Source organism: Chiloscyllium plagiosum, chromosome 34 (genome assembly GCF_004010195.1).
Source record: "Chiloscyllium plagiosum isolate BGI_BamShark_2017 chromosome 34, ASM401019v2, whole genome shotgun sequence".
In the NCBI taxonomy this organism is placed as follows: domain Eukaryota; kingdom Metazoa; phylum Chordata; class Chondrichthyes; order Orectolobiformes; family Hemiscylliidae; genus Chiloscyllium; species Chiloscyllium plagiosum.
The window spans coordinates 372,158-389,323 of NC_057743.1; the positions used below are offsets into that span (position 1 = coordinate 372,158).

Sequence of the window (17,166 nt, forward strand, 5' to 3'; positions counted from 1 at the left end):
GGTTGGAGAATTAGTCTTTTTCTTCTTGATGTTGAAAAGCTCATTTCAGTCAATCTCACCTTATTTTCCTAACTCATTCACCAAGGCATGGATGGGATGGGTGGACAGGGTCTTTTCCCTGGGGTGGGGGAGTCCAGAACTAGAGGTCATAGGTTTGGAGTAAGAGGGGAAAGATATAGGAGAAACCTAAGGGGCGGCTTTTTCACGCAGGGGTGGTACGTGTATGGAATGAGCTGCCAGAAGAAGTGGTGGAGGCTGGTACAATTGCAACATTTAAAAGGGTAATATGAATAGGAAGGGTTTGGAGGGATATGGGCCAGGTGCTGGCAGGTGGGACTAGATTGGGTTGGAATATCTGCGTCGGCAAGGACGGGTTGGAACGAAGGGTCTGTTTCCATGCTGTACATCTCTATGACTGTAATACCTGTGCTGTTCAAGAGCTGGGAAAATTCTGTCTATGATCTATTAAACCAGATTTCATTTTGGAATCTGACTGGTTAAGTTGTATCATCAGCTGAATCTTACACACAATTGTAAGCAATTTAAAGGACAAATCATCAGTGTTTAAGCTCTGAGTCTAATTTAATCTGACCAAACATGGAAAATACAATTAAAAATGTTTTATCCGTTATAATTTAAAAGAAAGTTCTTGCACAAACAGTTTACCAAGAAAAGCAGAGTAGCATTCCAACTCTCACCATATCTAACACCCCAGGCAAGAAAACCCAGGCACATGATATAAATGCAGGTAAAAGGCTGCAAAATCCTTTCTGATGTTACTTTCAGTAAAGAATGGGCACGATCAAATGTTTAAAAACTATGAAGCTTGTCTGCAGGCTGACCTGGAGTGTGCAGCAGGGCTGGCAGCTTTTACTGCATTAGCAGCACAACTCATTTACCTGGGACTCCCGAGTTCCGTAGTTCAACAGCACTATGGTACAGTTAAGTTAATCTACTGTATCCTCAATTACAGCTGGATTGTGGAGTGGAGGTGGGGTTTTGATTGGGATATTGAAGGGAGAGAGAGTGGAAGTTGCAGAGACACTGGCAATAATCTTCCAATCTTCTCTAGATTCAACAGTGGTGCTGGAAAACTGGAGACTTGCAAACATTTTGCCCTTGTTAAATAAAGATTGTAAAGATAGGCCCAGCAATTACAGACTAGTCAGTTTAACATCAGTGGTGAGGAAAACATCTAAAAACAAATATTTGGGATAGAATGAATAGTGACATGAAAGGATTTTTTAATAAACGTTTGTTTATATTTTACTAGTTATCTTACTATTAATTGTTATGATCTGTGTGCACAGATGTACAACAAGTCTAGTAGACAAAGAGAGTAGATTAAGAGTGCTTCAGTCTTGAACTGATTTGTGCTTTACTTTCTTCCTCTTCGGTCGAGTCTTCCTTTTGGTTTTCCAGTCAACAATCTGCTGTGATTGCTGTTTTAACACTGCTCTTGTGACAATGTCACCACTTTCATCACTGCTGTTGCCATCATCGTCGTCATCATCAATATCATCATCATCATCATCATCATCTGCAATCAGAAAACTTGGTTACACATCACTGAACAAGAAAGAATGCAGGAAAAAGAAACTGATAGAAAAGTAAGGAGGCAGAGAGAGACGCACACAGGTATAATCTGTCTTCTATTCATTTACAGTATGGAAATGTTCCTCCTGACACTAGTAGTGGAAGACAGAGAAACAGACTAGGTCAAAAAAACTGGCATTGGCTAGCATGCTAATTTTGCAATGCTGGTCAATGTTCAGGAATGTAGAAACAGGGGAATACCTGCCAGATTCCCCCAATTATGACCAACAAAGGCCCTTCGAGAATTCAATAAGAACATACTAACAAGTGCTGTTGTGAAGGAGTAGAGAGTGGGGACTGCAGATACTGGACATCAGAGTTGAAAACTGTGGCGTTGGAAAAGCACAGCAGGTCAGGCAGCATCTGAGGAACAGGAGAATCAAAGTTTCAGGCATAAGCCCTTCGAAACGTCGACTGTCCTGCTCCTCAGATGCTGCCTGACCTGCTGTGCTTTTCCAACATCACGCTCTCAACTCTGTATCAGGGTAAAGGTGAGGTAGGTTGGAGGGGAAACGTGGGTTACATGCTCTGTTGGAGCAGACCTGATGAAGGGAGCCAGTCATGACTATTCCAGGGAATTACCCTGGAGACATAAGCATTTAAATATTACAAAGGAGGATATAGTTCAAGACAAGCAGAGTGGGACAGCAAGGAACAGAAAGTTTAACCATAATTGTATATTGCTGAGTAAGGCTCATGAAGGGAATAGGGAACAGGGATTGGTTAGCTTTAGCTGATGCAGAACAATGCATATATTATGGGTTCAATTCCTGCACTGGCTGAGGTCACATGACAGCCCTGCCTTCTCAACCTCATCCCTCATCTGAGGCGCAGTGACTCTCAGGTTAAACTAACCATCGGACCTCTCATTAAAGAGAGAGCAGCCTTATGGTCCTCTAGGGACTGTGGTAGCTTTATGATGCAGAGAATAATAGCAAAAAAAACCTAAAGTCTCTTTATCTGAATGCGTGAAGGATCCACAATAAGACTGATGAACAAGTGGCATAAACAGAGGTTTACATTTAATTACTATTTTAGAGGTCTGGTTACAAGGTATAATAAATAAACTGGGGGTGGACAACATTTCATAAAGACAGATGGAATGGCAAAGGAAGAGAGGTACCCATGACAGTAAAGAATGACATTATTGAAAAAGAATCCTTTCTTACAAATTAACCAAGTGGGATTAGAGAAGTTAGGTGTTTGTTTTTGACCAGATCAGACTTGATGAGCCAAAGGGCCTTTTTCTATGCTGTAGACTTCTATGACTCCATGAAGTTGAATAAGTATAAATAAAAATCAGGAATAGCAAGGATCAGAAAAACACTGGTAAGAGTAGTTTATACTCACCTGTGCCTTTGGACACAGCAGTAAACAAAAAATTATTGGAGCTTTTAATACAGGCAGAAATGGAGAATTTTAATTTTCATATAGATTGGAACGATCAAATGGCAAAAGTAGTCTAGAAAACAAGTTTGTAGAATATTTTCGGGATAGTTTGCAGCATGTTGTGAATGGACTAGAAAAAAGTTACATTGGATCTAGTGTTGTGTAATGAGGAGTATTAATTAGTAATGTCATAGAGGGAAATGGTGACATAGTGGTAATATCATTGGATTAGAAATCCAGTAATCCATAACAATGCTCTGGGATATGCATTAAAATCCCACCGATGTAGCTACTGAAATTTAAAATCCCAGCAATGTAGCTACTGAAATTTAAAATCTCACCAATGTAGCTACTGAAATTTAAATTCTATGAATAAAACCTAGAATTGAAAACTAATTTCTGTTGTAGTGATCATGAAAGTATAATCAATTGTCATAAAACACATCAAATCCACTAATATCCTTTAGTGAAGGAAGTCTGCTGTCCTTATATGTTCTGGTCTACATGTGATTATAGATCCACAACATGGTTGACTCTGTAATGGTCTAAAAAAACTCAGTTGTATCAAACTGATATAAAGACTAAAATGAATCGGACGAACAACCTGGTATTACCAAAGCCAACAACAGCTAAATCAGCTCTGATGACCGTGCAAATTCCTCCTTCCAAATATCTGGGGGACTATGCTAAATTGGGAGAGCTGTTGCACAGACTAGTGGGAAAGCAAATGCTTGACCGTAGAGAAACTCAACAAATTGTGCCTTATAGACAACAACCCCAGGGCTTGCAGCACAATGGTAAACAGTTGGGCATGAGTTGAGAGTGTGGATCTGGAAAAGCATAGCAGGTCAGGCAGCATCCGAGGAGCAGGAAAATTGACATTTCGGGCAAAAGCCCTTCATGAGGAATGAGGCTGGGACCCTCAGGAGTAGAGAGATAAATGGGAGGGGGGATTGGGGATGAGGGGGAGGTAGCTGAGAGTGCAATAGATAGATGGAGGTGGGGGTAATGGTGATAGGTCGGAGAGGAGGGTGGAGCGGATAGGTGCGAAGGAAGATGGACAGGCAAGACAGGTCATGAGGGTGGTGCTGAGCTGAAAGGTTGGGATAAGGTTGGGGGAGAGGAAATGAGGAAACTGGTGAAATCCACATTGATGCCATGGGGGTGGAGTGTCTGAGGTGGAAGATGAGGCGTTCTTCCTCCAGGCATCAGATGGTTAGGGAGTGGTGGTGGAGGAGGCCCAGGACCTGCATGTCTTTGGCGGATTGGGAAGGGGAGTTGAAATGTTTGGCCATGGGGCGATGGGGTTGGTTGGTGCGCGTGTCCCAGAGATGTTCTCTGGAGCGCTCTGCGAGTAGGTGTCCTGGCTCCCCAATGGGAAGCAGTCTGAAATACCATCTGAAGCTAATGCCATTTGTTCAAAATATAACCTTAAATATTTAAAGTTTTCTTTCTGGTGAAACTCCGAGGTTTTGTTGTTATTGTGGAGAAATTCTTAATTTTCCTCACCATTACATACCACTTTTTCTCTAATGGCAGCAATGAACGGGGTCCCAATGTTTGGTTTAAAATATCATTATTTATGGATTGCCGAGAAAGAGAAAGAATGCATAGAGACAGTAAGAAGATATATCAGTGGCCCTGGGATTCAGGGGCCTCCACTCTTAATTTACTTGACGTGGTGTTCCTCTTCTGGCCTTACAGGAGATGGAGGCAGCCTGCTAATTTATTTCTGCTAGCAACTAAGATGCATGTGGTAGTTGTCCTTATTGTGAAGATGCCTGTAGGGACATCAAGAAGTTGCTGTATCATTGCAGGATCTCTGTCATTTGGCCCTCTAGCAGAGTCGACCACTATCAGAGGATTGGAAGTTCCTGAGGAGTAGTGCTTTAGTCCTCTTCTTGGTTGATCTACTCATGCTCCTATTTCATATGACCTTAGGAACATATAGATCACAACTTACATCCTTTCCAAAGATCACCAGTGCTACTAACAGGTTAGTGCTGCACAATGTAACAAACATTCTACACATTTTGTTCAACTGCTCCTGCACGTACTCTGAGCGCTGCCACATTTGGCTCTCCAATAAACTCACCACTCTCTTCCTGGAGATGCCCTGTATTTGTAGCCCTGGGCATTGGAGGTGCTCACAAGCTAGATGGATTCCTCCATTCTAAACCCATGCCCCTACACTGCCTCAGAGAACACTGACTTGTGGGACTGCCAAAGTTGCCTATGGTTCTGGCTTCTGTTTCTGCACACTCGTGCCAGTAACTGAATCGCTGATCATATGGGACTACGCACTGCAATAAGAATATCTGCATTGGTGGATAGTGCACTTTCAAGTATGGTGGTGCGTCCTTGGTTTCTTGCTGATGATCTTTGCTGTTGCTTGAGAGGATCTCAATGGATGGATATCTTTATCTATGGGAGACAGAAGAAAAGATCAGAGCAATAGCACTGGAGAGAAGATGACTGTGCTTACTGATTGCAATGCTCTCTGTAATCAGCTTTTCCACAGTGTCCATTTTCACCAGAGGTAACACCCAACTAGGCCACAATCCTGGCTATTTCCAATAGCCCAATCTTCCCTAGATGTTATCACTTGGATCAAGGGGTCACTTCTTCCCATTTGGGCTCTCTCTAGGGGCATTATGACCCAATTTCTTCTGCAAAGGCAAAGGAGAGAAAGATAAGGCACTGCTGCCCTGTACGTTTTATGTTTCTGCTCCAAATTATTAATAGCTGCATGTCTCTGTAGTAATGGATCATCATAGCTGCACTATGGCTCTGTGTGCCATTCTGAGGAATCCATAATTTTCCTCTGGTACTCATTTTTGAGATTTTCAGGGGGAGCATACACTCTGGGATTCCTCAGCAAGTGATTTTGCTGCAGTGGGAATATCCTGAGAGTTGGAAATGGCACTCATCTTACCAGAGCTCATGAGGTCATTGAATCATTTCCAGCACTGGCTCCAGGACTTCTTGGTGATTCTTCACTCTGTTCACATTCCCAGCAAAATCCTGCCATGCATGTTTTGGCCAAATGAGGGGCTTCCTCCTGCCACCTCATCTAGGAAGCAGACCTCTCTTATGGCTTCCATCATAGCCTCAAGAACTGCATCGGTGAAAGAGAGGACAGCCTTGCTCAATGTTCTAGGCCCTATACTAACAGAGAACATTTTGGAGATAACAGTAGGGTTAACAGCAGTCACAGTAATGTCTACCAGGATCTGTTTAAATCAGGCCCAACAATCTTCAGCTGCTTCCTCAATTACCTTCCCTCTCTCATAAGGTCAGAGGTGGGGATGTTCGCCGATGACTGCACAATGTTCAGTACCATTCTTGACTCCTCAGATACTGAAGCAGTCCGTGCTCAAATGCAACAAGATCTGGACTATATCCAGGCTTGGATCAAGAAGTGGCAAGTAACATTCACGCCACATAAATGCCAGACAATGGCCATCACTAAGAAGAGACACTCTAACCATCGCCCTTAACATTCAACGGTATTAGCATCACTGAATCCCCCACTGTCAACATCCTTGGGATTACCATTGACCAGAAACTCAACTAAACTCACCACATAAACATAGTGGCTACAGGAACAGGTCAAAGACTAGGGATACTGCGGTGAGTAACTCACCCCTGACACCCCAAAGTCTATCCACCATTTCAAGGCACAAGTCAGGAGTGTGATGGAATACTCCCCACTTACCCAGATGGGGGCAACTCCAACAACACTCAAGAAGCTTGACACCATCCAGGACAAAGCAACTTGTTTGATTGGCACCACATCTACAAACATTCAATCCCTCCACCACCGGCACTCAGTCGCAGCAGTGTGTACTATCAACAAGGTACACTGCAGAAATTCACCAAAGATCTTTAAGTAGCACCTTCCAAACCCACAGCCACTTCCATTTAGAAGGACAAGGGCAGCAGGTACTTGGGAACACCACCCCCTGCAAGTTCCCCTCCAAGCCACTCACCATCCTGACTTGGAAATATACCATCATTCCTTCATAGTCATTGGCTCAAAATCCTGGAATTCCCTCCCAACCAGCATTGTGGGTCAATCCACAGCAAGTGGACTGCAGCAGTTCAAGAAGGCAGCTCCCCACCACCTTCTCAAGGGTAAATAGGGATGGGCTATCAATGCTGGCCAGCCAGCGACCCTCAAGTCCCACACATGAACTTTTAAAAAAACTCTCCCACTCCCATGGCCTCTAATTGGATGATCAACCTGTCTCCATATCGATATATCACAGTACCAATCGTCAGCGCAGATATTATGCATCATTTTGTGTTTTCCCCGGATCAGGTTTGTGATCCGGAAACAGAACTTATTTGTATGTATTGACCTTTCTGAAAAACTTCAGCCTTAGGTGTCAGATATTACAGAATTACTTACCAGCTTTTCCAAAGTTACGAATTAGAAAGCACTGTTGCAGCTGATGCTCACATGGTACAGTCGTGAAGAAGACAGACAGTGAAGAATTTGCTCCAAGATTTGCTGTGCTCCATCTTCAGTGACTAATTGACATGATTTGAGGGAGGATCACACATATCCAGACCCCACATGACAATGCAAGTCATAAGTTATTTCATTTTCTAAGTTTGTATTCTGCTTTACTGCCTTTAGTTATGAACTGTTTCATAAAGAATAAAGTTGGTAATAAAAACAACACAGATTGCAACTGGAGCTGCAGCTTTATGAAGTCGACAGTGTAAACTTTGTGATGAAGGAGAATCAAATTTAGTTCCTCACCGTCATATGTATCGGGTTTTTGGGCTGTGGGAAGCTTCACTCTCATGTTGTAAGGTGGAAGTTTGCCTTCCACGCTGGCATGGAACTGAAACACAAGCAAAAAGATAGTTCACGAATATATTTCCACAGGAGAATGGAGATTTGCAACACGTACTTGTGGGATCCCCCGGTAATGTGGGACTCGTACAGAATTGAGTTTGAGGTCCTGTAAAGAAAATTTCGAGAGCTAAGTTGAAATTTGAAAAGCAGGGCTCTATAGGGTTATAATCTCAAGATTATCCCATGTGCTAGTAGGGCTTGAAATATGAACAAAATACAGTTGAATACGTGGCTAAAGAGCTGGAGCCAGAAGGAAGGTTTCAGATATTTGGATCATTTTAATCTCTACCAGGGAGGAGGGACCTGTACAAGAAGGATGACTTGCACCTAAATTGGAGGGGTGTTGGGTGTCTTGAAAAATATTAGGTTAGATAAATTCCCAGGACCTGATAGGATCCTATCCCAGGATACTGAGGGAGACTTTTGGGGCATTGACAGAAATCTTTGTAACCTCTTTAGCCACAGTTGAGGTCCCAGAAGACTGTTTTTCTTTTGTTTAAGAAGGCAACAGGGATAATGCAGGAAATTATCAGCCAGTGAACCTTACATCTGTGGTAAGAAAATTACTGGAGAAGATTCTTAGGGACATTTGGAAAAGAATGGACTTATTATGAGAAGTCAGCATGACTTTGTGTGGGAGAGGTTTTGTCCTGCAAATTTGATTTGAATTTTTCGAGGAAGTGACAAAGATAATTGATGGTAGGGCAGTGGATGTTGTCTACATGGACTTCATTAAACTATTTGGCAAAGCCCTCATGGCAAAGAGGTCCATAAGATTAAGTCACCTGGGATCCATGATGTGTTGGTAAATTGGATACAAAATTGGTCATTGAAGACAGAGGGTGGTTGTGGAGGGTTTTTTTTCTGATTGGAGGTCTTTGGCCAGTGGTATTTCACAAGAATCAATGCTGAGACCTTTGTTATTTAGAATTTATATAAATGATTTGGATGAAAATGTACATGGTCTGATTCATACGTTTGCAGCATGCACAAAATTAGTGGAGCTGTGGGTCGTGAGAAAGATTTTCAAGCATACAACAGGATGTGGATCAGTTGAAAAGTTGAGTGGAGAAATGGCAGATGAAGTTTAATCCAGACAAGTGTAAGGTTATGCATTTTGGGAGGTCAAATGCAAGAGGAAAGGATATAGTAAATGGCAAAATCCTTAGAAGCATTGATTTACAGAGAGATCTTGGGTGCAAATCCATCACTCTCTGAAAGTGGTAACATAAGTGGATAAGATGGTAAAGAAAGTGTGGGGTATGCATAACTTCATTGTATTGATTATAAAAGTTGACAAGTCATATTCAGTTCTGATTGCCACACTCCAGGAAGGATGTGGAGACTCTGGAGAGAGTGCAAAATAGTTAACTGGGACTTTGCCTGGTTTGGAGTGTATTAGCTGTAAAGGAGATGTATATTAGAAGTATAAAGGAGATGTGTTTTAATTATAAAAGAGAGATATATTAGAGGTATAAAGGAGAAGTATATTAGAGGTATAAAGGAGAGGTGTATTAGTGATAAGGGAGAGGTTGGATAAATTTGGATAATTTGTTTTCACTATAGCATCAGAGGCTGAGGGGCAAACTCATAGAAATACAACAAAATTTTCAGTATCCGGCACCTTTGGGATCATGAGCGTGCCTATTGATTAAGTGGTCCAGATAATCAAGAGGTCCACGTAATCAATGTAAAAGCACATGCCAAGTAATAGAAATGGAATGTGGGAGTGTACACATCACTTTTATACTTTATTTACAGCAGAAATTACTTAAATAATAACGCAACTTTACCTTAAATAAAACTTAGCGGCAAAAATCATCAAATGGCTACTTGGACATAGCAGTAGATTGCGGTCTTTGAGGAGAAATTGACTCAAAATTGAATCAGCGGTTGATATTTTATATATGAACAGGCAGGAAATAAAGGGATGCAGACCATATTCAGGTAGGTAGGATTAGTTTAGTTTGGTAGCACGGTTGGCACAGACATGGTGGGCTCAAAGTCCTGTTCCTGTGCTGTAATGTTCTATGTTCCTCCACTTCCCACCTTGCAAACTGGGGTTGCCATTTAAAACCAAATAACTAGAGGATAAAAAAACCTGCATAAAAATAAATGCACAGCGGCTGGTATCTGCTAATCAAGTCACCCTTTACCTATACATGCACTGTACATGGACTCTGACCAGCTAGCTCAGAGTCAGGCCCTAGTGTGAGGAGAAAGTGAGGTCTGCAGATGCTGGAGATCAGAGCTGGAAATGTGTTGCTGGAAAAGCGCAGCAGGTCAGGCAGCATCCAGGGAACAGGAGAATCGACGTTTCGGGCATAAGCCCTTCTTCAGGAATCCCCTAGTGTGAGGGCATGCTCTGAATCTCCTGTTTACACCTGTCAGCCAGGACCCCCTTATTGGCACAGGTTAACAACCCCAATCAGGGATTGCATACTCAACGAGATCCACCAGGTCCTTGTTCTAATCACCATACTGCACAATGGGTTATCTCACCTCATCATCCTCGATCAATTGCAATGTCTTCTTCATGTCAATTCCTTCAAGATTTCGATAAAGTTTAAGAAGTTTGTCCTCTGTTAATGACAACAAGTCCAATACATACTCATCTGATGTGGGGCTCAGTGCCACAGCTGGAATATTGCCCTTTGACTGAATAATTCAAACACAAACAAATTATGTGAAAATCTCTGAGAGCCCAGCATTAATGTAGCATCCTTCAATATTGAATATGTCATACATTTTATAAAATACATCATGTGAAAAAACTTTAATCCAATATATTATCAACATTGTAAACTAATGAAACAGAAAAGCTTTTACCACCAGTCATATCAGTAATAGCAAACAGGATCTCATTCCAACTCTCAACTAACCTATGGGTGATGGTAAAATTCCCTGCAATACTCTGGAGCTGATCAAGTTACTCACTGGGACAAAATCTCTGGAATTATTTTTTTTGTGTGTTTGGCGATTACTTACAATTTGCACATGCTTCAATTTCTCGTAGACATGTTCCACGCCTGCTTTAATGGACATGGTGATATGGCTGACATATTCAAGGTACTCCATTAACTTATCTCGTCGATTCTCCTCATTGTTCAGGTGAGTTTGTAGCTCCATTAACAATTTTTGCTCACTATGTTAAAGACCACAGGGAAAGCAGACAAGTCAAATTTAAAGCAATAATGAATGAACAGAGTGCTCAGTATGAATGGCAGTATGAATTCAAACATACAAGTAACACACATGCAGGTGCATGGTTTCATATCACAGCAAAAAGACTGAGAACACCAGACTTTGCATAAGTATAGAAAACAAGAAAGAATGAAAGTAAGTGGAAAGAAAGGACAAAGTATGAAAAGAAAAGGTAGGGAGGTCAAGAGAGAACATTGAGACAAAAATGCAAAAAGCAGAAAATAATACAGGACAGAAGGAGGCCACACAACCAATCATGTCTATGCCAGCTCTTTGAGAGAGTTATCTCATTCAAATCCATTCCCTGTTACATTCTTCAAACCCATGTTAGATTCTTCATCCAGTTTTGAGAGGTAATTGAAAGACAAAATGAGAAATAAACAAGTACCAAAAATGATTAAAAGTATAATAGAATGGGAGATCAGAAAAGAATACAAACATTTCATACTGAAGTATGATGAGGAATGGGAAAGGAGAGAGTTATAGAAGGAAAGAGAAAAAAAGCTTTTTATACACTTCAATGAACAAACAGAAATAAAAAGACAATACAAGTATGACTTCACCTATCTCTGCACATGGATTATTTAATGGTTGACTATGCACTGCTTCATTTTTAGGCTGCTCTGGAGATAACCATATTTAGTAGTGACACAGACATAAATGGCACCAAGGCTTTTAAAAAATTATTTGATCATGGGATATGCACATTCCTGATTAGGGCAACATTTATTACTGATTCCCCATTGCTTTTAATAATGTGGTGAGATGCTTTCTTGAACTGCTGCAGTCCTTGGGATATAGGTGCACCGACAGTGCTTTTGGAACGGATTACTCCAGATTACTGGCCGTATTATCCTCTACCTTCTTTAGATTGTTGAGTGAGATCTTTGCCAAAACTTCTGAATGTTTCTTCGTAAGACAACTTTTGTACTAGAAATCAGCCTAATGAACCTTTGTCCTTTTCTCTTGATGCTTTTCGATAATGGAATTCTCAGAGTGCATACGGAACTATAACTGTGCATATCCAATGTCAAAATGATTTTTCAAAACTATTTATAAAATTCAATGCTATTTGTTTTGAATAGTTTCATCAATCTAAACCATTATTTTCCTAGAATGATAGAATCCCTACATTGTGGAAGCAGGCCATTCAGTCCAATGAGTCCACCCCACCCTTCCAAAGAACATCCCACCCAGACCCATCCTATTCCTGTAACCCTGTATTTCCTATGGCTGATCCACTTGACCCACATATCCCTAGACACTATGGGCGATAAATTATGGCCAATCAACCTAACCTGCGTATCTTTGGACTTAGATTTAGTTATTTTAAATGACTATTCTTTCTTCATACACACACTTCTGTGTCTGAAATATGAGCTCTACCAGAACAAGCTAAACTGAAACTGGTTGATATTGTGGATGCTGAAAATCTGAAATAAAAATAGAAAGAGCTGGAGACATTCAGCAAATCTGGCAGCATCTGCGGAAAGAGAAGCAGTTAATGTTCAGAGTGCAGTGAGACTCAGTTCTCCAAGAATCATACTGGACTCAAAATGTTAGCTCTGTTTTTCTCTCCAGAGAGACTGATTCATACTTGAAGCAAGCAAAGTTCGTAATTAATTAAAAACACTGTTCCTTTGTCTGCAATATTCATTTTATTTGAAACTCCTCCTTTAAATCTGAAACTGACCTACTGTCTCTCATGCTCTGAACATGCTTGGATTGAAACTCTTAAATTGAACTGACCTAGCTTAACTCCTGATGTTAACCACTTGAGAGATCACTTAAAGCAGAAAGGATTAAACATAAATCATGTATCTGTGTATGTTTTCTAGCTTTATAGAATGTGTCTGTTACATAGACTGCAAGTCCAAGAAACAAAGTTATTTGGGGTTACCTCAGTCACAAGGCCTAGGGTGTGGAAAACAGAGCTGTCATCTAGATACACGGTCAGGGAATATTCTTCCTACCTGGAGAGTTTTGTTTCACCAGAATATTTCAGATGGTCATATTCTGCCTGCAGTACCTCTTTCTCCACCCTTAGCTGCACCATCTGCTTCTCATTCTCCAGTTCCAACTCCTCTAAATGCTTCAAGGTCTCTTCCTGCATCACAAAGCGTTTCACTACATTCTGCAACCAAAAGCAAGACACAAACTTATACCAGAAAATCACAGAATCATAGAAACCCTACAGTGTGGAAACAGGCCCTTCAGCACAACAAGTCCACACCGACCACCCGAACAGTAACCCATCCAGACCCATTCCCCTACCCTACTATTGTATATTACCTCTGGCTTACACATTCCTGAACCCTATGGAAATTTAGCATGGCCAATTCACCTGACCTGCACATATTTGGATTGTGGGAGGAAACCAGAGCACCTGGAGGAAACCCACGCAGACACGGGGAGAATATGCAAACTCCACACAGACTGACAGTCGCCCGAGGCTGGAATCAAACCCGATTCTCTGGTGTTGTGAGGCAGCAGTGCTAACCACTGAGCCACCGTGTCAGCCATGCAAACTCCACACAGACAGCTACCTGAGGCTGGAATTGAACCCGGATTCAATTCAATTAAATCCAAATGACCCACACATTTCAAATTATTACACTACTCAGCATCACATTCTATTGCAGCATTTTTTCTATTTTATGCTTATGGATTTATTTATTGTATGATTCCATAGTTCAGACTATTCGGGTAAAGGAGCCCGAGATCATTGTTTTCAAGAATATTTTCACTCGCACATTTAGCTCCAGTTCTTCTGCAGTGTGTCTCGAAGGGCTGAATGGCCTACTCCTGCACCTATTGTCTATTGTCTATTGTCGAAATTGAACGGAGAAGCTTGTTCATTTTATTTCAATAATTTATTTTAACCTCAACCTCAGAAAGTGGCAGAAGAACATGATATTATCATCTTAGGCTCAATCTAACACGCAATTACTTAAACAGTATTGAAAACACGTAGCAGTAACCTAAGATATATAATTAAACATTTGCAATGAACAAGGAGAAAATAATTTTCTTAAATCAATCATCTTTTAATTTTCTCATAGCATTCAGGAGCTGACCAACCAAAATCTCAAAGCATCCTAGATGTGCCTTTTGCTGAGTACGTTTAAAAGTAATTAGACATTAGATTAGATTACATTACAGTGTGGAAACAGGCCACACCGACCCGCCGAAGCGAAACCCACCCATACCCCTACATTTACCCCTTACCTAACACTACGGGCAATTTAGCATGGCCAATTCACCTGACCCTGCACATCTTTGGACTGTGGGAGGAAACCGGAGCACCCGGAGGAAACCCACGCAGACACGGGGAGAACGTGCAAACTCCACTCAGTCGCCTGAGGCGGGAATTGAACCCGGGTCTCAGGCGCTGTGAGGCAGCAGTGCTAACCACTATGCCACCGTGCCGCCCACAACTATGCCACCGTGCTGCCCACACTATGCCACCGTGCCGCCCACACTATGCCACCGTGCCGCCCACACTATGCCACCGTGCCGCCCACATGAAGGAACACTACACACAGAGTGCAGTCCCCTTATACACAGGCTGGGCCTTGGTATCTAGACTGGAGTGGCAGCTGCAGGAATCTTTAAACCACACTTCTCCCTGAATACCCCTCACCTGCATATCGCTAACACCAGTCACAGTTTTGATCCATAAGACAGATTCTTCAAATACGTTGATGGCTCTTTCCTCGGCTCCAGTTTCTTGCGTTGCAGGTCGCTCAAAGTGCAGCTCATCAGAGTGAGCACCTGCTCGCATTGCCTAAAAAAGTCAATCATAAAAACAGTTTAATTACTCAGACATTTGTTAAATTCTCCAATAATGCAAACTTCTGGTGATGTTTCACAAGATTGTGAAATAATAATAGCTTCTCCAAGAGCTACAATTACTGTCAGTACTGCATAGGGCAAGATTTTTGGATTTTGGGATGATCTTTTCTCAACTGAGTCAATAATGAACTTCAGCACAACATGATTCCCTATCTGCTATGATCTGTTTCCAGGATAATGAAAGTGATTGTATACAACCCCACAGGCCCTCGCTCAAGGTGAATGAAGTTGCCTTATTGAGCAACAGGAGACAGAGTAATTAGTTGAAGGGAGTTTCTCGAAATGGAGAAAGGTGACCAGTGGTGTTCCACAGGGGTCAGTGTTGGGGCCACTGTTGTTTGTAAACATAAATGATCTAGAAGAGGGCACTGTTGGTATGATCAGCAAGTTTGCAGATGACATGAAGATTGGTGGAGTGGCAGAAAGAATAAGGGACTGTCAGAGAATACAGGAGGATATAGATAGACAGGAGAGTTGGGCGGAAAAGTGGCAGATGGATTTCAATCCAGACAAATGTGAGGTGATGTGTTCAGGCAAGACTAACTCTCGAGTGAATTATACAATGAACGGAAGAGCCTTGGGAAAAGTAGATGGGCAGAGAGATCTGGGAGTGCAGGTCCACTGTACCCTGAAGGTTGCTGCACAGGTGGATAGAGTGGTCAAGAAGGCATATCGTATGCTTGCCTTCATTGGACAGGGTATTGAGTATAAGAGCTGGCAAGTCATGTTAAAATTGTCCAAGACATTGGTTCGGCCGCATTTAGAATACTGTGTACAGTTCTGGGCGCCACATTACCAAAAGGATGTGGACGCTTTGGAGAGGGTGCAGAAAAGGTTTACGAGGATGTTGCCTGGTATGGAAGGTGCGAGCTATGAAGAAAGGTTGAGTAGATTAGGTTTACTTTCACTAGAAAAAAGGAGATTGAGGGAGGACCTGATTGAGGTTTACAAACTCATGAAAGGTTTAGACAGAGTGGATAGAGACAAGCTTTTTTCCAGGGTGAAGGATTCAATAATGAGAGGTCACATTTTCAAGGTGAGAGGTGGAAAGGTTAAGGGGGATACACGCGGCAAGTACTTCACACAGAGGGTGGTGGGCATTTGGAACGCATTGCCAGCAGAGGTGGTAGAGGCAGGCACGGTAGATTCATTTAAGATGCGTCTGGACATATGCATGAGTAGGTGGGGAGCAGAGAGATACAGATGCTTAGGAATTGACCGACAAGTTTAGACAGTACATTTGGATCGGCTCAGGCTTAGAGGGCCGAAGGGCCTGTTCCTGGGCTGTAAATTTTCTTTGTTCTTTGTTCTTCTTTATTTGTGGAGGATTTATTCGGTATTGCGGCAAATATCTTAAGTTCAGAAACCATGTCCCGGCTAAGCTGGGAATGGAGGAGTTCACCATAGAACATTTGGATTCAAGCATGCTCATATTAATACAAAGTTAAAAATCACACAACACCCGGTTATAGTCTAACAGGTTTAATTGGAAGCACACTAGCTTTCAGAGCGACGCTCCTTCATCAGGTGATCACAATCACCTGATGAAGGAGCGTCACTCCGAAAGCTAATGTGCTTCCAATTAAACTTGTTGGACTATAACCTGGTGTTGAGGAGAAAGTGAGGTCTGCAGATGCTGGAGATCAGAGCTGAAAATCAGCTATAACCTGGTGTTGTGTGATTTTTAACTTTGTACACCCCAGTCCAACACCGGCATCTCCGAATCATGTTAATACATTTCTACAGTAGGATTGCAGCAATATACTATTCACTCGATTGAGATTCTTGCTCCATTCAATTGGATCATGGCTGCTCATCTACCACAAGACACTTTCCTGTGCCTGCTACATATCCCTTGTCATTATTACTATCCAGAAATCGATTTCTGTCTTGACCCTGCTCAACGATTGAGCTTCCACAGCTTCTGGTGTAGAGACTTCCAAAACATCACCACTCTCTCAGCGAGTAAATTCCTCTTTATCTCAGTTTTAAATGGCCTACCCTTATTCTCAGATTATATCCCCTGGTTTGGGATTACCAGCAGTGTTCCCTCTAATTTTCTTTCCAGCTATGTGGGTTCCCAGGAACCCGGCACAGCAGCAACTTCAAAAACTGCAAGTCAATGCCACATTCAGTCTGCCAACACCGATCATTCTGCAGGACCACAAAGCTGCACAGCTTAAAGGAAATATTAATCACCAGCCAAGGAAAATATTCTACCTACATCTGTATTGTAAAGATTATGTAAGTTT

At 41.9% G+C, this 17,166-nt stretch overlaps 2 protein-coding genes across 2 annotated transcripts in view; one reads left to right on the forward strand and one right to left on the reverse strand.

The window, feature by feature from the left end:
- Positions 1-452: 452 nt before the first annotated feature.
- odad3 (outer dynein arm docking complex subunit 3) overlaps positions 453-17,166 on the reverse strand; it is a 37,477-nt gene continuing 20,763 nt past the window's right edge. The window contains exons 8-13 of the mRNA XM_043675491.1: positions 14,703-14,846; positions 13,033-13,193; positions 10,844-11,000; positions 10,358-10,513; positions 7,757-7,841; positions 453-1,540 (exon numbers count right to left, since the gene is read on the reverse strand). Of these exons, the coding sequence (XP_043531426.1) occupies positions 1,356-1,540; positions 7,757-7,841; positions 10,358-10,513; positions 10,844-11,000; positions 13,033-13,193; positions 14,703-14,846 (888 nt within the window). The 3' untranslated portion in view covers positions 453-1,355. The remainder of the gene's footprint in view (positions 1,541-7,756; positions 7,842-10,357; positions 10,514-10,843; positions 11,001-13,032; positions 13,194-14,702; positions 14,847-17,166) is intronic.
- Positions 10,951-17,166, forward strand: part of acp5a (acid phosphatase 5a, tartrate resistant) — a 58,619-nt gene continuing 52,403 nt past the window's right edge. The window contains exon 1 of the mRNA XM_043675494.1: positions 10,951-10,966. The gene's annotated coding sequence lies outside the window, so the exon portion shown is untranslated. The remainder of the gene's footprint in view (positions 10,967-17,166) is intronic.